Source organism: Mustela lutreola, chromosome 11 (genome assembly GCF_030435805.1).
Source record: "Mustela lutreola isolate mMusLut2 chromosome 11, mMusLut2.pri, whole genome shotgun sequence".
NCBI lineage: Eukaryota > Metazoa > Chordata > Mammalia > Carnivora > Mustelidae > Mustela > Mustela lutreola.
Window position 1 is genome coordinate 92,561,471 of NC_081300.1, and position 22,892 is coordinate 92,584,362.

At 47.8% G+C, this 22,892-nt stretch overlaps 1 protein-coding gene across 8 annotated transcripts in view; it reads right to left on the minus strand.

Annotated features, from left to right (window-relative positions):
• RPH3A (rabphilin 3A) overlaps nt 1-22,892 on the minus strand; it is a 100,177-nt gene that overhangs the window by 12,676 nt on the left and 64,609 nt on the right. For all 8 annotated transcript variants that reach the window (XM_059139441.1, XM_059139438.1, XM_059139437.1 and 5 more), the window contains 9 exons: nt 21,976-22,014; nt 21,716-21,868; nt 16,262-16,348; nt 14,582-14,644; nt 13,361-13,600; nt 12,110-12,189; nt 9,360-9,434; nt 7,791-7,900; nt 2,058-2,184 (listed from right to left, as the gene is read on the minus strand). In XM_059139441.1, coding sequence (XP_058995424.1) covers nt 2,058-2,184; nt 7,791-7,900; nt 9,360-9,434; nt 12,110-12,189; nt 13,361-13,600; nt 14,582-14,644; nt 16,262-16,348; nt 21,716-21,868; nt 21,976-22,014 — 974 coding nt within the window. The remainder of the gene's footprint in view (nt 1-2,057; nt 2,185-7,790; nt 7,901-9,359; nt 9,435-12,109; nt 12,190-13,360; nt 13,601-14,581; nt 14,645-16,261; nt 16,349-21,715; nt 21,869-21,975; nt 22,015-22,892) is intronic.

Here is a 22,892-nt window from a genome sequence, read left to right on the forward strand (position 1 = left end):
GCCCATAGGTAAAAGGGCTGATTCGATTATCTCTGAAAATAGATGGCTGGGTCCCACTGTACCTCACTAAGTCAGGATCTCCAGGGAGACCCCCACAGATCTGAGTCTGTAAAGCTCTGGTTTAAAAACCTCGAGTTGGGAACTGGGTTTGCTGCCGCCACTGGGCCACCATCTCTCGCTCTCTAACTCCAGTGCCCAACGCTATGGGCTCTGGCAGCAGCAGCCACGGGGAAGGAGGGGAAGTGAGTAGGTCTCCAGGGCCAGGACTCACACGGCCCACCGGACTGCACCCTCTACCCAAGGGCTGAAAAACCTCATTGTTATAGGCCTGGCGCTATGAAATCAGACGTTTTCAGAAATGCACTGAGCATCCAAAGATGCACAAACTTCCTTTGCAGCATCTGGGGCGAGCAGGTACTCAGGACTGCAAAACTGATCTGTGTGTCCAGAGTGCAGCTCTGGGGGCTTTGCAGGAGGCTAGGGAGGCCTCCCTGTGGGGTCTTTATAAAGACGCCAGCATGGGTGGTCTCCATGCCAAACGTGTAACGACTGTGCCAGAGACATCCTGCGAGGATACAGCACACGTGGAAACGTCCTTGAGACTCCACTAGGAGGGAAAATGTTCCATTCTTAAAAAAAAAAAAAAAAAAAAAAAAAAAAGTCTTCCTGTTATTGGTAGTTCTGAAAGTGAAGTATTTTTTCTTCCCTGGAGTCAAAAGATACCTAAGTAATGACTGCCAGCAGAAAAATGGGACAGAAGTCAGGTATTGGCAAGGTTTCTGTCTTCATCTGCGTGTGAGTTTTTAACAAATGTGGGGACCTAAGGCATGAATGCAAGTTAGTACGTGTGGACAGTTCTCGGCAGGTTCAACGTTATAACCATGATCAATAAACCGGCTACATTTTTTCTGGACAATGCCAGCATTTGTTTTTCTGTTTGTTTGTTTTTGTTTTTCAAACAAGGAAATTTCCTATCGATGGCAGCTAATTGGAATTTGTGGCATTTTTGTCATACAAAATGTCATACATTCCCAGTGACGGAATGCATCGTCACTACACTCTTCTAATTGAGTTGTCCTGCCTGCAAATACATGTTTTTAATGTTGTCTGTCTCTTGTACTGTTCCTGTAAGTTTGTTATTAAAATACATTAAACTTTAAAAAAGAAAAATAAAAATCTCCAGTTGATTCTGAGGTATGGCCCTACTGGAGAGCCTCAGTGTGGTTCCTGTTCTGTCCGAAAAGGCGAGTGCCACACCGAGGGGTCATAGCTCCTATTGCACACTAACCCTTAAAGGACCTTATGAAGCTGGTACTTACTACAGGATTCCATTTTGCAGATGAGAAAATTAAGGCCTAGAGAGGTTAAGTAATTTGGTTAAAATAAAGTAAAATATAAATAAAATAAATAAATAAAATAATAAAATAAGTAATTTGGTTAAAAAAAGAGGTTAAATAAATAATACATGGCAGAGCCTGAGATCCAGACCCAGGGAGTCTGGCTCCAGAGTCTGTGCTCTTAAGCAGTACGTGACCTTGTCTCCTGTCGCTCTGTGCGGTGCTTTATGCACTCATGACCGGCAAGTGGGTCAGCCAGCGTTATTTTCCACGATAATACACAGTTAATTCATGAGTGCTTATTAGACACTAGGTTCTTCCCTGATTCTATCTTTCATGCAATCCTCCTCTGGCGCAGGTCCTGTTAGAAAGCCCATTTTGTAGACAAGAAAAACTGAGGCTCAGGAGAGTTCAGACTCTTGACCAAGGCCAGGGAACAGAGAAGTGGCAGAGCTGGGCTTTGAACCCAGGCAGGCCACACTGCTATAGCACACTGCCCTTCCCAGTTTCACCATGGAGGATTCCGAGGTCAGAACTGATGCCAACACAGGGTTGGTAAAAGGCAGAGCTGGGATGCCAACCCCCACACTCTGATCCGAAATCTCCCTCCTACCTCTACTGTCGGGCACCCCGCAGATCACCCCCTTTGCAGGCCCAGAGGAAGGCCCCCCAGCCCCCAAATCCTTCTCTCCCATCACGCCCTCGGGCAAAGGTGCTCACCGGGATCACCCGCTCCAGACAGATATTAAAGTTCTTCTTCTGGTTGGGCTTCAGTTTCTTGAGTGAAAATCTGGTCTCACCGATAAACTCGTTATGGCCAAATTTGTCCTCATCACAGACAGAGATCCTGCGATCGACGTCAGGGGTGGGGAGAGAACACAGAGCCCCAATTGAGCAAATACTATGTATCAAGATTTATGATTGATAACTGGCAGGGAATGGGTAATGAGCATAGGAATACTTCAATTTCCTACTTCTTCTTCTTTTTTTTTTTTTTGACAGAGAGATCACAAGTAGGCAGAGAGGTAGGTAGTGGGGGGTGGGTGTAGCAAGCCTTCTGCTGAGCAGAGAGCCCGATGTGGGGCTCGATCCCAGGACCCTGGGATCATGCCCTGAGTCAAAGGCAGAGGCTTTAACCCACTGAGCCACCCAGGTGCCCCTCCTACTTCTTGAGCACTAGGTCAGCTACTTTACGTTTCTTCTTCATTGCAGTGTAACTTCCAGGCAGTAATGTGCCCACATCTTAAATTTATAGCCCACTGAACTTTTGTATATGCATACACTGACGGAACCACCACCCAGATCAAGATCTAGAACATTCTGGCTCCTGGAAGATCTCCATGCTCCCTCCTAGTCTTGACCTCCTTTAATGAAAACCACCCTCTTGGCTTCTGCAAGATTCCTATCATCTTGTTTGGGGCCCTCATATACATAAAACCAGATGGTATGTCTTCCTTTATGCTTGGCTTCTTTTGCCCAGCATTATTGGTGAGCATCACCCGTGTCTACAGTAATGTGTCCTTTTCATGGCTGTATAGTATTCCATTGTATAGCCATCCCAGAATACTTCTGCTACTGAAGGACATTTGGTTTGGGCCAATTTCTAGCTTTAAGCTATGATGAATAAAGCTTCCAGAGAACACTCCTGTCTGAGTCTTTTGTATGCACATGGATGTATTTCTACTGTGTATCTTCCTAGGGGTGGACATGCTGAGTCCCAGCCTACACATATGTTTAGCTTCAGTAGAAACTTCCAGTTTTCCAGAGTGTTTCCACCCATTTTACCCCCACGCAGGCCATGCTGGTTCTGGCTGCTCTTCTTTCTTGCTAACTTTGATTTTTGTTGGTCTTTCAGCAATAGTATCTCACTGCGGTTTTGATTTATAGTTCCCCGGCAGCTAAGGAATGCTTTATGGCCATCTACACATAATCTTCTGCAAAGTTGGGCCAGGAATATTGTCAGCCTCTCTTGCTTTAATGTGTTCTCCATGCAAACCTGTGAGTTTCTCACTTTAGAGTGGAGACTGGGGGCCAGAGAGGTAGAATAATTTTTTCCTGGTAAGAGGCAGAACCAGGATTTGAATCCAGATCTCTGTGAATCCTCAAACACTATATTGTCCCTGGTTATCTGCTCCGAATAGCAGTGAGTAGGAAGAAGTACACACAGAAAGGGCAGGTCACGGAAAGGTCCCTCGGGAGGTGAAAAGGACCGGTCACGGCATGATAATTCATCCTGACAGACACCAAAGGGGAGGAAGGATGCATCCCCCTGAGGCACGGGAGGTAGGGACCAAGGGTATCTTCCCCCTTGGCCATCGACTTGCTTCATCAATTTGCTGAATAATGTTCAAAGCGCTGGAGAGCCAGGGCACCCTCATGGCTGGGCCCCACACTGGTTAGGACTGGGAAAACAAGCTGTCTCTGCTTGGCTGGTGAGGCTGTGACCAACCTCGTCCCTCCGCAGGGCCACATGTCTCCAAAGACTTAAGGATCATCTTTTTTTTTTTTTTAAGATTTTATTCATTTATTTGACAGAGAGAGATCATAAGTAGGCAGAGAGGCAGGCAGAGAGAGAGGAGGAAGCAGGCTCCCCGCTGAGCAGAGAGCCCAATGTGGGACTCGATCCCAGGACCCTGAGATCATGACCTGAGCTGAAAGTAGAGGCTTAACCCACTGAGCCACCCAGGCATCCAAGGATCATCATTTCTGAACCAATAATGCCAGTTCTAGGAATTTATCTCAAAGACATAAGAAGTGCAAAAATCCTTAACTACAAAGGCGTTTATCACTGTTGTTTCAAATAACGTATGTATTCCATAATGGGGGATACTTAAGAGAGATCATGAAACAACCATAAGAATATAACATGGAAAACAGTGTTGTTATTGGTCATCAGGGAAAGACAAGACTGTAACGCAACACCACTACACACCCACCAGAACTGCCGGAGCGACAATGTATTGATGAGGCTGTGAACGAATGGGGACTCTCGTACATTCCCTACGGAAAATTGTCAGTTTCTAAAAAGCCGAGCATACACCTACACTAGGAGTCTCCCATTACACTCCTGCGAAGAAAAGCACGTGTAATACAACGTCACTAGACTGTTCCTAGCAGTACTACTATAATAGCCCCCAAAGGGAAACCAACCAAATGTCCATTAATAGTAGAACAGGTAAAGGAAACTAGTGCAGCCACACAAAGGGATACTAAAGAGTGGAAAATTGGGCACACTGGGTGGCTCAGTGGGCTGAGCCTCCGACTCTTGACTTTGGCTCAGGTCATGATCTCGGGGACGTGGGATTGAGCCCTGCATCAGGCTCTGTGCTCAGCCAGGCATCTGCTTGGGATTCTCTCTCTTCCTCACCCTCTGCCCCTCACCCCCTCACCCCACCGTGTGCTCTCTCTCTCTCTCTAAAATAAATGAATAAATCTTAAAAAAAATAAAGATTGACAAGAATCAACAATCTACAACTACACACACAACTTGGGCAAGTATCACAAATACAATATTAAGTGAAAAGACAGGAAAGATTCACGCTGTACCATTCCCTTCATGTAAAGTACAAAGCCAGACTGAGTTCATTGTCCTTTACGTGTCAGGGTTGTGATTACCCTTGGGGGGAGTTCCTCACTAGAGGGACAGTACCAGGGACAGGGTGTCTGCAGTCTGGGAATGTTCTGTTCCCAGACCTCAGAGTGCTGCGTAAAAACTCATCAATCTGTACAGTTTTCATGTGTGCATTTTCCTAAGTGGCTGTTACCCTTCAATAAAAATGCTTTCTTTTAAAGATTTTATTTATTTGACACAGAGAGAGAGAGATCACAAGTAGGTAGAAAGGCAGGCAGAGAGAGAGAGAGGGAGAAGCAGGCTTCCCACTGAGCAGAGAGCCTGATGGGGGGCTCGATCCCAGAACCCTGAGATCATGACCCAAGCCGAAGGCAGAGGTTTAACCCACTGAGCCACCCAGGCACCCCAAAAATGCTTTCTTAAAATAATAGTGTAGCTGGTGGGAATGGATGTGGAACAGCCAATTTGAAAAGCAGTTTGTATGACTTGTAAAAGAACAACACACAAAAAAACATCCACTATGATCCAACAAACACTCCCTTTTGGCTTCTATCCTAAGGAGACACTAGTATGTACACAAGGAAGCGTAAAGAATGCTCGTTGCAACTTTGTAAAAGAGAGAAGCTGGGAACAACCTAGATGTCCTTCCACAAGATCGTGGCTGAAGAAACTGATACCATTTACGTAAAATTTAAAACAGGCCTGGGGCGCCTCGGTGGCTCAGTCGGGTTAAGTGTCTGACTTTTTTTTTTTTTTTAAGATTTTATTTATTTACTTAACAGAGAGAGATCACAAATAGGCAGAGAGGCAGACAGAGAGAGAGGGGAAGCAGGTTCCGCACTGAGCAGAGAGCCCGATGCGGGGCTCGATCCCAGGACCCTGAGATCATGACCTGAGGTGAAGGCAGAGGCTTCGCAGGCACCCCAAGAGTCTGATTCTTGATCCCAGGACAGATCGAGCCCCATGTGGGGCTCTGCAGCTCAGTGGGGTGTCCGCTTGAGATTCTCCCTCTCTCTCTGCCCCTCCTGGCTGCTCACTCTCTCTAATAAATAAATCTTTAAAAAAATTTAAAAACATTCCAGACAATGCCATCATTGTTTCTAGATACATAATCATGTAGTTGACGTCTAAAGCATGCTTGGGAATGATGGCCATACAATTCAGTGTGCGTTTTGCCCTGAGTAGGGGACGAAGAAAAGGAAGGGATGGGCAGGGGGAATATGACGGGAGCTTTGGTCCACATCTGCAATGCTTTCTTTCTTGAAAATGATATCAGTTTTAAAAGCTGAAGAACATACAGCAAAATATTAAGATTTTCTTAAAGACTAAGAGCTGCTACTGGGTATTTACGCCAAAGACACAGATGTAGTGAAAAGAAGGATCATCTGTATCCCAATGTTCATAGAAGCCATGGCCATAATCACCAAACTGGAAAGAGCCAAGATGCCCTTCAGCAGACGAATGGATAAAGAAAATGCGGTCCGTATATACAATGGAATATTATGCAGCCATCAGAAAGGATGAATACTCAACTTTTGTAGCAACATGGGCGGGACTGGAGGAGATTATGCTGAGTGAAATAAGTCAAGCTGAGAGAGTCAATTACCATGTGGTTTCACTTACTTGTGGAGCATAAGGAGTAACATGGAGGACGTAAGGAGAAGGAAAGGAAAAGTGAGTTGGGGGAAATCGGAGGGGGAGTCGAACTATGAGAGACTATGGACTCTGAGAAACAAACTGAGAGTTTTGGAAGGGAGGGGGTGGGGGGATGGGTGAGCCTGGTGGTGGGTATTGAGGAGGGCATGGACTGCATGGAGCCCTGGGTGTGGTGCATAAACAGTGAATCTTGGAAACACTGAAAAAATTAAATTAAATTAAATTTTAAAAAAAGACTGAGTGCCGAGTTTATGGATGTTTGTTTTATTATGTTTACACTTTTCTGTACGGTTGTAATATTTAATGATAAAACATTTTTTAAAATTTGTGATAAATCATTCTGTGTAACACACCGAAGCAGTCAAATATTTGGCAGATCTAAATGTCTTCCCACAGCTATCACTCTAAGATACAATGTTAAGGGAAAAGGCAAGTTCCAGATCTATACAGCAGGGTACTTTCTAGGTTGTAAGCAGTAGTAGGAATAGGCACACATTCACAGAGGGAGAGAGTGGACCCAGGCTGGTGGAGGGGACTGACATTTTTTTTTTTAATTTTAACAAAGGCTGCTTTTATTTATTTGAGAGAGGCAGCAAGCAGGCAGGGGAAAGAGAGAGAGCAGGAGAGTGAGTGAGCAGGGGAGAGGGAGAAGCAGACTCCCCATTGAGCAGGGATCCACTGATTGGGGGCTCGATCCCAGGATCCTGGGATTGTGACTTGAGCCAAAGGCAGATGCTTAACTGACTGAATCACCTACGCACCCTGGGGTCTAACATTTAAAAGGAGCTTTGCCTTCTCTGTATGTTTTTATTCACAAGAAACATGTATTTGCTTATTACCTGCATAATTAAAAATGCAATTTAACAGAACACTGGAGAAGAATATAAAGAATATTAAATGGCATCAATATAGTGTTAAAAGAGGCTGATTAATTATTAGAACCATCTGTGTTTAGAACACTTAATTTTATAAGAAACGTTTGTACACATTGTAAATACACACACACACACACACACACACACATAAATACACATATGACCTGAACGTCCAGACACTATGATGTTAAGAGTTTTATCTGTATTTTCAAAAGTCTCTACCAGAAACATATGTTGTTTTTGTAGAGGTAAAAAAGAAAGAAACTTTGCAGATATATTTTCAAGAGTGGCCTCTGGCCCCTCTTCTCCATTTCCCCAGCCTCAGTCCCCTCCCCAACCACGTGCAGGTACCTGAGCGTCTTCCTCTGCATGTCGTCGTCTGTGATGCCGTGATAGACAAGGGTCTCATTCCAGACGGGGTTCCGGGTGTTCCTCAGAGTTTTCGTACGAAGCTTGTTGGACTAGAGCCCAGAGAGATAGACAGACACCTGCCTTGGTGGGAAGCCAGCCCTGCAGCCCCATCCTTTGGGTTGACTTGGGGTAGGTGGGTGGGTGATGTAGGAGTCTGCTCCCCTTACAAGTGTCTGGGGGCCCAGTTGCTCCCATGTATGCTCTCAGTGAGTGGAGGGCATATCCCATGCTGCTATAGCCGTCATCAGTAATGGGCACTGGGCCACCCCTCCCTCCATGTGCAGGGTCCTCTCTTTGAACTTTCCATTAAGATTAGAAAGCATGAGGGGGAAAAAAGTGATTTATAGGTCAGAAAGGCAGAAATAAAGAGTCACCCACTTATAGGCAGTGAAAAAACAATTTCTGGGACATACTGAAATGGTTTATTCTGTCTCCCCAAATAGCATCCTCCATGCTTAAAAGTCCTTAGCGGACAAGGTTTTCATTTTACTCTAAGAAAGACAACTAACAAGGCACTATATCCAGAAGAGGTGGCCTGGTAGCAAATCTAATTCATACTAACATGTAAATGACTCACTGGACACTTTGGCAAAGCCAGTTTGGATTTGGGTGTGAGCAAAGAAGAGAGTGTTGAGGAGAAGCAAATGTCACTGGCGGGTCAGAATGAATAGCGGCCAAACACTTCACAGTTTGGCTATGTCCATGAAAGGGCCTCTCCTTTCTTGATCCAAAGAAAGAAAAAGGGAGAGACAGTGTGTATGTGAATGCATACAAGTGTGTCCTCTTTGTGTCATGGGGCATTTCCTACTTGCATAGATTTTTAATGGCCATTCTCCTAAGATCATGCAACCAAGTGTATAGTCACCCTTGTTTGGGGGACATGCATGTCAAATTAACACAACAAAGCAGAAAATAAAATTCAAGAAAGCACCCTTTCATTTCTAGCCATGTGCTCTGAGTGGGTCCGTCCAAAAAGAGGAGAATTAACTCCACTGTCCTTCCCCAGAGCAAGGTAGAGATACGGAGGTGAGCGAGCTGGCTGGGGAGAGAGAGGCGGGCGGGGCAGCAGAGCGCCTTTGCTCCGTAACAAACATTTTCTCAGGTGCTTAGCACTAGAGCCTGGAGAGAGTTATTCATTTCTCTTTGGAGAGGAGAAGCATTTGGATGGGACATAAAGTGGGTGGGGGAGGTGAGACACGGTCAGCACTGGGGAGCCACTGAAGGTATCTGAGCAGGCGGATGGCCTAATTGGGGCTTCTGCTTCTCTCCTGGACTTCGGCAGCTCCCTGCAGCCCCCATTTCTTGGCTGGAGACATGGGCAGAGCACCTGCCCCTCGAAGGGGAATAATTCGTGGTCTACCCCATACCCCTTGCAAGGACTTTGCCACTCAGGAAGGAGGGGCGTTTGGGGCCAGTTAGGGGGGCTATTTTAGGCTCTGATCTGGGAACCTTGGGTGCCTGCCAGGGCCCATGTGCCCAGTCTGCTGAGAGGTCCAGGCCATATGGTACCTTGCTGGCTCCCGGCAGGAGATGCAGCTTCACGTAGGGATCTGCCAAGCCGTTGGAATCCATGGGCTTCAGTCCCTGCGACAGAAAAGGCAACAGCATGAAGGGCCTTGGGAGGGCCTGACGCTCAGCTGTCACAGGCACAGCCCCTGGCATCTGTCCTGCCCATCAGTCCTCCTGTGTGCTTCCTCTTCCAAAGACAGAGGAGGGAAATGAAGTATGCTGGGAAGAATGGTAGAATCAGGCAAACGGGGTTTGGAGCCTGGCCATGTTACTTCCCAGCTGTGTGACTTTAGGCAAGTTCCTTAACCTCTCTGATCCTCATTTTCCTCATCTGTCAAAGGCGATAACAGTACCTGCTTCACAGAGTGGTAAGACTTAAACATGGTTCTAGCCTGGTGCACAGTGATTTCTGCATCAAGGCTGGACTGTTGTTCTTAGCATGGAAGGAAATGTTCCAGAACAAGGATGGGAGAGAAAGAGAAGCTGGGGAAAGGGGGCCTGAGTTCTGGGCCCACACTCATTTTGGAGACCTCAGTTTTTCCATCCATAAAATGGGGAACACAGGATCTGTCTGGACCCCCGCCTCCTGGGCTTGAATGAGGCTTGAGTGAGACACCATGGGGGAAGGGAGTTTTCCTGGGGTAGTAATTAAACTGGGATTGTTAATATGAGCAAGACCCCAAATTCCTGGGGCCCAGACATACTCTGTCCAATGTCCTATGCTAGGGCTGGGCAGGTGTTCCCATCTCTAGGCTCCTGGTATCCTCTCTCATAGTACTAATCCCAAAGCCATGCATCTTTGTGGCCTCAGTTTCCCTATCTGTTCAGTGGGACTGTTTGCAGTCCCTGTTCGTGGGGTTTTGGGGGGATTAACTGAGACCTCACCTGTGAAGGGTGAGCTCTGGGTATAGCACTAGTGGGTGTGGACAATGGGGAGAGGGTGCCACAAAGTAGGAGATAGGGAGAAAGCTGGCAGAATAGCCTCATAGGTAAGAGCACAGGCTCTTGAGCAGGACTTCCTGGGTTCAAATCCCAGCTCTGCCACTTCCTGGTATGTGATCTGGGCAAGTCACTTAAGCTCTGTGCCTCAGTTTTGTTGTCTGTAAAATGGGGATGATAGAAACTTCCTCCTAAGTTGCTGTGAAGATTAAGCAGAATGAAATCATCGTGGAAAGCCTGTAATACTCAGGAAATGCCACAGCCACAGTTTCTTGGCCATTTCCCTGACATGAAGTCGGTGAAGGCAGGGCCCAGTTCTAGCTCATGCTAGGATCCCCAGCTTTTAGGAAGTGCCTGGTACAGAGTAGGCATGTAATGAGCATTTCTGGAATGACTGCTGGGGATTGCCAAGGCTGCAAACTGGCAGACACCACGCTTTTAAAATCTGACCTTGAACATCTCTGTTCGAGGCGGCTCATGCCAGTTTACCAAAGCTAATCCCACAGCCGAACACCTCACACACTGCTCGTATCTGTCACCTGCCCAGCCCGAGAGCAGGTGGGTTTTCTGTACCCCGTCTTGAGGGGTGGTGATGGTGTGGCTTTCCCCCATGGCTGGAGCTGAAGGAGGGGACTGAATGAATGGGCCGAAAGCAAAACCACTACATCTGGGTGCAAATCAGGTCTACCCCTACCAGCTATGTGACCTCAGGCTTTAGTTTGCTGAGACTCAGTTTCCCCATTTGTACAACGGGGCTAATAATAGTCCCTACCTTCCAAGGTTTCCAGGAGGATGGCCAGAGCCAATGAATGTGCTGATCTCACTGTGTTGTTGGGGCATGTAAGCGCTCACTACAGGCACTGATACGGAACAGGTGCTCAGCAAAACCTGCTGAAGATGTGCCCTGGGGGCATGTTGATCCAGGAGCTGTGCTAAGCTTTAGCCTCGTTTATCATCCAAACCGGGACATATTATGAGCAAAAAGGGGAGCTTTTCATTATTCCGGCAGGGTCACAGGGATTGGCTAAGGTCTGTCCTAGGCAAACAGGAACGTGTGATCACCTTACATTTAATACTCTTATGGGAGAGGCACATTATTGTTCCGGATTTACAAACGGCACACTGGGGCTCAGAGAGATTGAGTAACTTTCCCCAAATCACACAGCTGAGAGCAATGGAGCTAGTGTTTGAACCCAGGAAGTCTGCTTCCTGAGCCCTGCTTCTGCTTCTGCATGTGCCAGGCTTGCAGCAGGGGGGTAGTGGGGTGAAGTGCGGGGGAGGGGGGGCTCCAGTCAGTACTGGGTGCTGGCATCATCCAGCTCTCCTCCGGGTCCGGAGTTGAGTCGGATCGCTCCCCCCTGGAGCCCACAGCATGGAGATGGCCCAGTATCGGCAACAATGGGTGCCCCCTCCCCCACCCCGCCTCTGGCTGCTGCTCCAGCCCGACAGTCATAGGAGCACAAGGAGCCACTGGGTAGGCCTGTTAGCTACCAAGTCCGGCTGGCATCACTGCCAGGCAGCCCCTCTGCTTCAGTCCCTCCAGAGGCTGCGGACATAGCCTGGCCCATTTCAGCTCTGCCCTTGACTGGCGGCTGCCTCCACTCCCAGGAGGCAGCGACAGCCCGGTGAAACCCCCCCTACACCCACCCCCCAAAGGAAGTCCTCCAAAGGAAGCATCCATGGCTAATTCCTGCCCCTTTCTCATCACTGTCACTGTCAGACATAGACAGGCCCGGTCACCCATGCCATCTCCAAGTCCCCGAGACATGCCTGAGCATTCTGAGAGGTCCCCAGCTTGGCCTCTCACTTACTTTGGCTTTTATGATGGTGCAGTGCAGGGAGCTATTGTCCTGGTCGTAGAGAAGGCTGAACTCCAGGGCACCCAGGGTGGCTGAAGGAGGCCGAGGCAGGAACCAAGAGAATATTCGTTCAGTCACTCGGCAAACATTTCCTAAGTACTTATTATGTGCCCAGTCTGGTGGAGGCACTGAGCCTACAGTGGGGAATACTCGGTCCCTGCTCTGGATACCCCATCCTGGTAGACCCTCCTTTCCTTTGGAGCCCTCAGCACACCTGTGGTCACTTACTCTCACTTAATCGTGTGTGCAGCTACCCAGTTACTGATTTCCCATCCTGCTAGACCAAGAGCCCCCTGACGGCAAGGGCTGTGACTATCTCGTTCATTGCTGTGTCCCCACTGGGCACAGTACAGAGGACACAGTCGGTGCTCACGTAGTCACAACAGGAAGAAATGAGTCTGAGCATTTGCTTTTGCCTCTGCCTGGAATATTCTGCCATTTTCCATCAAGGAGAGGCGACAGGACGGGTCAAAGCCAGGCCACTGAAAATGACCATGGGTCACTTCTTCCATCTGTGTCCTGTCTGTCCCCCTGACTAGGAGCTCTTGCAATGCTCCCAACCCCACAATACATATTAGATCCAGACACTCGTCCATCCATGTCTCCCTCCGGCACACAAAGGCCATGGCAGCTCTCCCTTGCTGCTCCGACACACCCAGGATGACTGTCACTGGGGTGTATTGTGCATGTGTGTCCCTAGGACTCTGGGACTGAATGGGCAAGGCCTAGAACAGGCACTTTACAAGTCACTGAAGGGATGGATGTAGGAGGAAATGTCTAGGAATTTTTAAATTATGGTTAAGATATTACTTCTAGAAGATATACGTTAAAGAGTTTTAGAGGCTATCAAAGTACATACATCTAGCTAGAAAGAAAGACATGAAATGCTGGGCCATGTGATATTTCCGTCTGACTCGCTGAGGAACCACCAAACTGAGCATCGCAAATACAGTCAAACCATATTCTTTAAAATGATGCAGACGGTAGCTCTGATGTTCCGTGTTTATCACAATAAAAATACACATAGCTTCTATTCTTTAGAAAGCTGATGTTGCTTTGTGAAGTTAGTAACACCAACCTGTATCTTTATAACTTGGTTGGTATGTTTATTAGGCTTGGCATACAGGGGCCTGTTCCTCTGCCCCCGGGGACGACACCCCAGAGTGACTCTCCCCAGACACTCCTCCCGTAAGTGCCACCTACTTGCTTCATCCGAATCGTAGCTGTTGGCTTCTTCCTCCTCCTCCTCTGGGGGTGGGGGCTGGCGGGCAGGGGCCACGGCAGGCTGGGGGGCAGCAGCAGAGGCTTGGGAATAGGGGCCCAGTGGGGGGCCCGCTCGGTCGTCCCTGGCGCCAACTGCTGAGTAGCCCCCAACTCCCCCTGTTCTCTCCTCCCGGGGTGGGGCAGTGGCCCCGGCATAGCCAGAGTCACCGGGAGCCACCTCTGCAGGGGAGATGGGGAGAGGGCGGGAAAGAGTCAGCTGAGTCTCTGTGCGGTGACATCAGCAACTGCTGCAGTGTTACCGCTAGTGATAAGCACCTACTGTATACCATGTGTTTGGCAAGGTACCAGAACCATGCAGCCCAGCCGTGGAGGATTGCCAGATCCAGCTGACAGGAGGCCAGGGGACCAGAATCACCCAGACCAGCCATGGAGGATCACCACAACCAGCTGACAGGGGACAGGGGTACTGCATCATGTTATTCACGGGTCCTCTGAATGTTGCCTTTATCAAAACCACCTAGGGAAGCTTGCAAAAATGGGTTCCCGGGCCCCACCCAGACTCAGTAGGCAGTGCCATGGGCCTCTCTGCTGTGTGTCCCGGGGCAAGTTACTTAATGTCTCTGAGCCTCAGTTTCCTCACATGTAAAATGGGAATTGTAATACCTAGAGGTGCTCAAAACTAGTAGATATTCTTTTAAAAAATTACTACATGGACGGCACTTAAAACAGTACCTGGTGAGCTAGAAAGCAATGAGTAAGCCGTAGCTCTAGTAACTGATATGAGTCATACTCCTCATATGAAGAATCACCATCTTTTAGCATGATCCTAATCCACTCCAGGCCATGGGCTAAGGTTTTATATGTCTTGGTTTGCTTAATCTTCCCATCGACTCTGTGAGGTTATGCCCATCTTAGAGATAAGGAAACAGAGGCTCAGGGAAGTTAAGTGACTTGACAGCTGGAGAGGAAAGGAGCCTGGATTTGAATCCAGGCAGTCTGTGTTCTTAACCACTGTATGTGCTGTCTTTTTCTAGCTATGTCATCTTAGTGAGGACCATCTAGAGTTTTGGAATTAGGAAGACCCCTCAGAGCTCATCAGATGGGTCTCTGGGTACAGAGGGAGTGAAGGTCTGGCAGCCCCTGCTCTCCCACAGGAAGAGGGGTGCCCACTGGGCAGATATGGGAAGAAAGAACATTTGCCTGGTCTCTGATCTGGAAAGCGTCCTGCGGGTCCAGTGCCGGATTTGCTGCCTCCTGGAGGCCCTGAATGGGGAAAGAGAGAGCGACAGAGCAGACAAGGTGGTATCATTTGGGTGTTCTTCCCTATCCCCCTTCATTTAAGGACTGTGGACAGAGGCCTGGAGGCAGCAGGTGATGGCCACAGGCACCCAGGGATGCAAAAATGGTCCCACTGGGGGTCTCTGAGGTCAGAAAGATCTGGGTTCAAGCCCCAGTGCTTCCTTCCTGGGCCTCAGCTTCCTCCTCTGTGAAATGGCTGTGTCTCACCGACTGCTACAAAGTTGATAAATGAAATGGAATTGGAATTGTTGTGAGGTGATATGCAGGTTTATGCCTTGACTCCACCATCCACTACTATGGGATCATTCCTAGTCCAGTGGATTCTTTACAACTACATTTCCCATAGCATAGGATGCAAGGGAGAGCCACAGAAGGGGGCTTGGAGTAATGTTGAAACAAGAAACAGCAAGAAAGTCATTTCAGTTCCCACTGCCTGTCAATACCGACTCCATCATGGAAACGTCTCATTTAGGTGCTACTTCGTCTCTAACACCTCTCTAACTTTTGTGAATTTCCCTTTTGAGCAAAAAAGAACAGGCCTTGGGTTCAGACCCTTCAGCAGGCCGGCACACAGACAGTCTCACTGCGTGGTTCTATTTTCATCGCATTAATTTTTATAATTACCCCCTGCAATGGGTTGAACTGAACTCCCCAAAGGATGCTGAAGTTCTAACCCTCAGTCCTTCTGAATGCAGCCTTATTTGGAAAGAGGGTCTCTGCAGACGATCAAGTTGACATGAGGTCATCAGGGTGGGCCCTAACACCAGACGGCTATGTCCCTTAAAAAAGGAGAGATTTGGACACAGAGAGGTACGTAGAAGGAAGACGGTGTGAAGACACAGGGAGAAGGCCACCAACCGGCCAAGGAAGCTGTGGGCCAACGGGAGCTTCTCCCTAAAGCCTCCAGGAGGAGCCACCTCTGCCAGCACCTTGATTTCGGACTTCTGGCCTTCAGAACTGTGAGACTATGAAGATCAGTACTTTCAGGCCACTCTGTGCATGATACTTTGTTAGGATAACCCTAGCAAACTGCTCCGTATCTTTAGGACATGGGATACTGGGTTCTCACATTATTACAGGTTCCTCTTAAAATAACACAATGTTAACTGCACCAGTCAGGCATTATTGCTACTGCTTTATGCAATCCATATTCGTATGGATTTTCCCATATTACTCATCTCTTTGGTCACCATGTCCTCCTGACTCTCACACTTCTGGGAGCATCGGTCCCCAGCACTTCCTTGAGAGAGTCTGCGATACCAAGTTTTCTCCATTGCGTTTTTCAAGTGAATCGATTTCAAGAAAGACGTGAAGTAAGAGGGCAGGTGGCAGGTGCATGAGTTAAGGACTATGAAAGGGAGTGACAGAGCCTGAAGAAGCCTGTCATCATGGGTCTGTTGGTGCCCTCTCACTGTGCCCATCTTCCCCACCTGGAGGATTACTCATGGCCAGGATCTTTGCAGAGCTGAGGGTTTGGTGGTGGCTGTGGCTTTGCAGAAAGCCGGGCGGGCTCTGGAAGCAAGGACAGGAGATACCGGGGTCCCAGCTGAGTGACAGTCTGGGTGGGCAGGCGGCAGGTACCTGGCTGTGCGGCCTGGGGTGGCGCGGGGCTCTGCATGGTGGCCGGGGCGGGTCTGGAGGCCTGCACGGAGTTGGCCCGTCGCAAACCTGCAGGGGAAAAGAAAGAACCTGTCTTGTTCTGCGCGTGCGCGCGCACATACCCGCGCATGCGGACACAGAGTGGAAGCAGGAGGAAGCCTTGAACTGGTCTGCTGGCACGAGGCAATGCCTTCTGGGTTTGAACTGAGTGCAGACCCCCTCCTCCTCTCCGTGCCTTCTCTCTGTGCCACACTCAGACCCCCTGTGCAAGTCACAGCAGTGACACGGGGGGCAAAAAGCAAAGGTTTCATGATGCTGTCTCCACCTGTGTGACCTTCTGCAAGTGTCTTGCCCTCTCTGGGCCTCTGTCTCCTGATTTGCAAAATAGTACCTCCCTCCTAGGGTTGCACAGAGATGCTATGGTACAGTACAAGCAAAGGGCCCAGAATAGCACCTAGCATGGAGTAAACTCTAAATATTATTATTATTAGAGTAAACTCTAAATATTAATATATTTTTTTAAAGATTTTGTTTATTTGACACAGAGAGAAAGAGAGAATGACCATAAGTAGGCAGAGAGGCAGGCAGAAAGCTCCCTGCTGAGCAGAGAGCCTGATTCAGGGCTCAATTCCAGGACCCTGAGATCATGGCCTGAGTTGAAGACAGAGGCTTAACCCACTGAGCCACCAGATGCCCTAAATATTATTATTGTTGACTCTGGTCTCCGTTTTCACACACACCTAGCTCTGCCTCCAGCTTCTCATATAAACTGTGTGACTTGGGCTGGTCATCACCTTTTCTGAACCTCAAATGTCTCATGGAGGCAACAGCTCTGTCTATAGGATAACTATAGGATAATAATGACTTAACATTTATTTAATGCTTACCATGTTCCATGTTTCAGGGACTTTAAATATTACCTATTTAATCTCTATACCTCATGAAGTGGGTGCTTTATTATCTCCATTTTACAAATGGGGAAGCTGGACACAGAGGACTAAGGAGCTCACTAATGTCTCCTTATTGGTGTGGCAGAGCCAGGGTTTTAATTCAAGCATTTGGTCTCCAGATTCTGCCTGAGACCATCAGATGCTACTGTCTCCTGCGCAGCTACTGGGGGATCCAAGGGGATAATGTACATAGCAGTGCCTGTGTACATACATCCAGAAGGTATGACATTTCTGGAAGAAAGCTCTGTCCTCGTGCATTTCACTGGTCTGGATCCCACCTTTCCTGAACTCAGCTCTTTGTTGCTGGAGGGGTGCTTGAATGCTAATGACAGCAGGTAATTTGCAACCTTTGGCTGGGGTCCTGCAGTAGCACTGTGGTTTGTTCATTTGGGTCCTTGTTCATTCATTCATTCACTCACTCACTTGCTCATTCAATGTCTACCAAGAGCCAATCCCTAGAAAAGATGGACAAAACCCATCTTAATTCCTCTAAGAGTGCATGGTCCGGAGGAAGGAGACAGACCCTGAGATAATGAGCTTATAAAACAGCAGTAATAGCCCACATTCACTGAGTGGTTCAGATGCGCCAGGCCATAAGCATCACTTTCTGGAACCCTCAGAACTCAAAGTCGTGTGTGGTCCCCATTTTGCAGTAGAGAAAATGGCAGTTCAAGTGTGCCCAAGGTCACTTAGCTTGGAAGCAACTAGGACCTTCAACCACGTTCGTCTGACTCCAAAAATAACCTGGGGCAGGTTATGTTATACCTGCCCCAGGAGGTAGAAAGTGAATAATCATGCACCCTGGGGTCCCACGGCATGCCGGGCTGTGTTCCGAGAACTTTACAAGGACCACTGTGAGGTTTCAGTTCACTTAACCCTTTACAGCAACCCCAGAAGATAAGACTGATTACTGCCATTCTTTTCATTTTATAATAATTGAAAGCTTGCTGTCTTGATCTGTAAAATGGGAACATGCAGCTGGCAGGTGGTAGAGCTGAGTGTTTGTGCTCTGTTCTGGTGTTTGTGCCCTTGACACTGAACTGACATGGCCATAGAGGTAAATAAGGAGCATCGCAGGGGATGGAGGCAAGAGGCAACCTTTGGCTAGGGGGACGGGAAGAGCTTCCTGGTGTAGGTGGAGTTTGGACTTGGAGTTTGGGCGTACCAACATGAAAGGGCTATTGATGCCCAGACAAAACTCTGCAGCCTAAAGAAAAGTCAGGATGATTTTGGTTTATTCCAGGGCACTAACTCCATGGCCCAGATCTGCAAAGAAGGGGACACTGGGAGGTGTCAGGATTAATGAATGGGACATGCAGGGCTGACTTGATTCTTGCTGAGGATCTGGGACCTGAGTTGCAAGTCACCCTCAGAACTCCTGACAGAATTCCCTCTGGGGCTTAGTCTGGCTCATCACCGAGGGCTGCCGGCATGACTGCGCCTTTTACTACACAGCAAGGGCATCCGGGCTGCAGGAGATCGGGAAGGGTTGCAATCCTCCCTTCTGCAGACGGTACAAAGAGGTTAGGTAGCACGAGGTGGCTGGAGCAACAGGCCCCTCTGAGTAACCCCAGTGCCCCCAGCTAGGACTTGAGTCGCCATACTGTGGGATGTGTGAATGATATAAAAATACAAGATGCTGGCCCTTTGCTCAATATCCTTCTGTGGCTCCCTAGCTCCTTCAAGAAAACATCCAAACTCATATATCTAACTTTTCAGGCTCTTGAGCAATGGTTCTCAAACTTCGGCCTTCATGGAAATCACTGGAAGAGTTTCCTTAAGAAGTGCAGAGTCTGGTTCCTGACCCCAAAAGTTCTGATTTAGTAGGTCTGGAGTGGGGCAGAGGAACGAGTGCTTTTTAACACACACCCAAGGTACATGGATACACTGATCCCCTGTCTTCTACTGCTCTCAGGGAAAGAGATTCTGGCATTACTATGTTTTAGATGGTGACAAGCACTAATTAAAGCTGAGTGTCAGTCCTCTGGGAACTCAGAGGTGGGAGCAATGAACTCAGCTCAAGATGGGGCAGGTGGATGCTAAAACTTCCTAGATGGCAGTAGTATTTACTCTGACTCTTGAGGGACAGGGGTTCAAATCTGGCTCAGGAGTATTGTGTGACTGTCTTTTCCCTCAAGAGGCAAAATAATACAGAGGCTAAAAGCACAGGCTTCATATACAAAAGTTCACTAAAAATGGATCAAAGAAGGGGCGCCTGGGTAGCTCAGTTGGTGGAGCATCTGACTCCTGGTTTCGGCTCAGGTCATGATCTCAGGTTCGTGAGACTGAGATTCTCTCTCTCCCTCTGCCTCTCCCCACTGCACGCTCTTTCTCTCTCAAATAAATAAATAAATAAATATTTGGAGTAACTGAATATGACTCCCAAAACACAGAAAACAAAAGAAAAATGGGACTCATCAAAATTTAAAACTTTGGTGCATCAAAGGACACTATCAATGGGGTGATGGGGCAGCCCACAGAATAGGAGAAAATATTGACAAATCATAGATCTGCAAAGGGATTAATATCCACAATATATGAAGAACTCCCATAACTCAACAATAATAACAAACGTCCCAATGAAAAAATGGGTGAAGGGCTTGAACAGACATTTCTCCAAAGGAAATATACAAATGGCCAATGAACACACGAAAAGATGCTCAACATCACTAATCATCAAGGAAATGGAAATAAAAAATATGAGATACCCGTTCACATGCATTAGGATGGGTACACACATACACACACTACACAAATATTGGTGAAAATGTGCAGAAACTGGAAGCCTGTGTATTTCTGGTGAGAATGTAAACTGGTGAAGCTGCTGTAGAACCAGAATGGATGGTTCCTAAAAAATTAAGCATACAATTACCATATGGTCCAGGTATCTCACTTCTAGGCATAGACCTACCCCCCCACCCAATTAAGAGCAGAGACTCAAATGGATATTTGCACATCAATGTTCATTATTCAGAACAGCCAAAATGTGAAAACAACCCAAAGATCAATCAACAGATGAATGGATAAACAAAATGTCTATCCATGCACGGGGATCTTATTTAGCCTTAAAAAGGAATTCCGGGTTGTGATACATACCACAACATGAATGAACCCTGGACACAGGATGCTCAGTGAAAGAAGCCAGTCACAAAAGGTCACATACTATGTGATTCTATTTATATGAGATGCCAAGAATAAGCTAATCCATAGTGGTTAGTGGTTACCAGGGGCTGGGGGAAAACGGAATGCAGAATTATTGTTTAATGGGTAAAAGATTCAGTTGGGGATGAAATGGCTCTGCAGCTGGTTAGTGGACAGTGTGCACGCACTTAATGCTACTATTAAAAGTAATTAAAACGGTAAATTTAATATTAAGTGTATTTTACCACCATTTAAAAAGATGCTTTCTTTAAAAAGCACTGTTAATAAAAACTTCACCTCCAGAAGAGAAAAACAAGCACAAGCTTTGATGTTGGACAGACATGGGTTTAATTTCCGGAACCAATGATCAGCTGTGTGACCTTGGCCCAGTGGCAGCACTTCTCTGAGCTCAGTGTCTCCACTGGTAAAATGGTAATAATAGAAGTCTTCATAACAGGGTTGGGGGCTGTGACAAGGATTAAAGGAGATGTATGAGAAGAGCTTGGGCCAACATCTGGCCCATAGTAAGTAGACAACAAATATCTCGTGATGTTGCAGAGCTGAGAAATCCTCCTTTCTCTATGAATCTGAATCACAGGTTCATTAGGGGGGTGTGCACAGTGGATTAAGCACAGGGTACGTGCCCAGCTCTCTTGCCAAGAAGAAGAAGAGGGACTAAGCTGCAGACCCACTATTGAGGAAGAGAAGCCAGAGGTCAATATGGGACCTGAATATTCAGCCCACCCAAGTTTGGACACAGTCTCATGTCCTCGCTTAAAAAGGAAATGAAGTGGCTCTAAGGGATCCCACAGGAGGCAGGGAGCTTTGATCTCTCTCATCCAGCAGACACTTTTCCCAAAGTCCATGAACCAAGGACTCCCACCAGTGGGCACTCTTGGCAAATAAATCCCCCACGAGTACAGCCAGAGGTACTGGGCACCAGTGAGCCGAGAGCAGTATGAGCGACATCCTGGCCATGCTGACTGACCCTGTCTCATGGACAGCAGAGGCCACTGGCCAAGAAAAATAAAGAACTTGAGTGGGTCTGTGAGAGGGAAGTGTCTCAACTCTGCTCAGAGACACATTGCATTTTCCTCAGGGCTTCCAGAGAGGAGGGCAAATCCTCCTACCTTTTCCTGAAAGTTGGCATTAGAGCAGGAAACAGATATTACCAAACATATCTGTTTAGAGGCAGAATTGTTTCTCAGTTGTCTTTCCAACATCTAATGTGGTATGTAGCAGATGCTCAATAAATACAGAATACATGGACTAAAACACTGTCACCGCCATTCCTTTGGATTCTCCTCATCCAGGAAGCCCGTCTGGATTTGCCCATGTCTCCTACCTGCTGGGTTCCGGCTGGAGTCGCCGGCAGCCCCACCGTGGCCGTGGTCCCAGCTCTCTGAGTCCCGGCTGGTTGAGCTCATGCGTGCCTCGGAGGCCCTGCGCACAGGAGGCCCATAGCTTCCTCGCCCGGGTGCGGAGGCTGGTTCAGGACCTGGAGGGGAAATCGCATGTTAAATGGAGAAAGGGCAACAGAGGGATCGGATAGAAGGATAGAAGGGCTCCTGTCCCAAAATACAAGACAGAGTCAGCAGGACCCACCTGTTTTCTGACCTGGGCCCCTCCTGTCTTCAGTGTCACCTGGAGAGAGAGAGAGAGAGAGAGAGAGATATGATGGGGGAGCCCTTGTTTTACAGTTTTGGGTGAGCCCTCACTTAAGGAGCGCACAAAGTTCCTGCCACTCTCAGGAACTTTTATAAAATGAGCTGGAAGTCCCCTCGCCCACCTTCCCCTGGGATGTAGCTCCCATTCACTATTTCACATGATTTCCTTTGCATGCATGAGCCCGTGTGAGCACGCACAAGTTTTAAAAAGAACAAACTGGGATCATTAGCCAAGGATCATACAAACTGTTCTAGAATGTTATCTGTTCGCTTGAGTTTCCCCAGGACTCACCAGGCATGCTCCAACCTCAGGTCCTCTTGCACATGGCATTCCCAAATGTTCCATAAGCCCTCTCTACCAGCTCCTCAGACAGCCCTTCTGTGACCTTTCCATCCAACACAGAGCCTCCTGCCACACCTGTCCCCTGCACCTGCTTCATCTGTCCTCCGGACCCCATCACTATCTGGTATTAGGTGGTATTTGGCCGTGCTGTTTGTCGAGTATCTGTTTTCCCCAGGACAATTTTAGCCGCTTGAGGGCAAGGATCTTGTCTGTTCCACGTAACACTGTAGTCCTGGGGCACAGAACAGAGTCTGGAACTCCCTGGGTGTTCAATAAGGTTTTGTTAAAAGGGTATCGAAAGCTTCTATCGTGGGCATCATTCCAAATCCATAATACACATTTCCATCATTCGATTTTAAAAGAGGCCCAATATAGCATGGTGTGGTTGTACCATCATCCATTAAACAATCCCATTAATGGACAGTTAGGGTTTTCCAGGGGTTTTGCTACCATAAATAATGATACAGTGAATACACTTACACAAATATCTGTTTATATTGGCCCTTTGATTG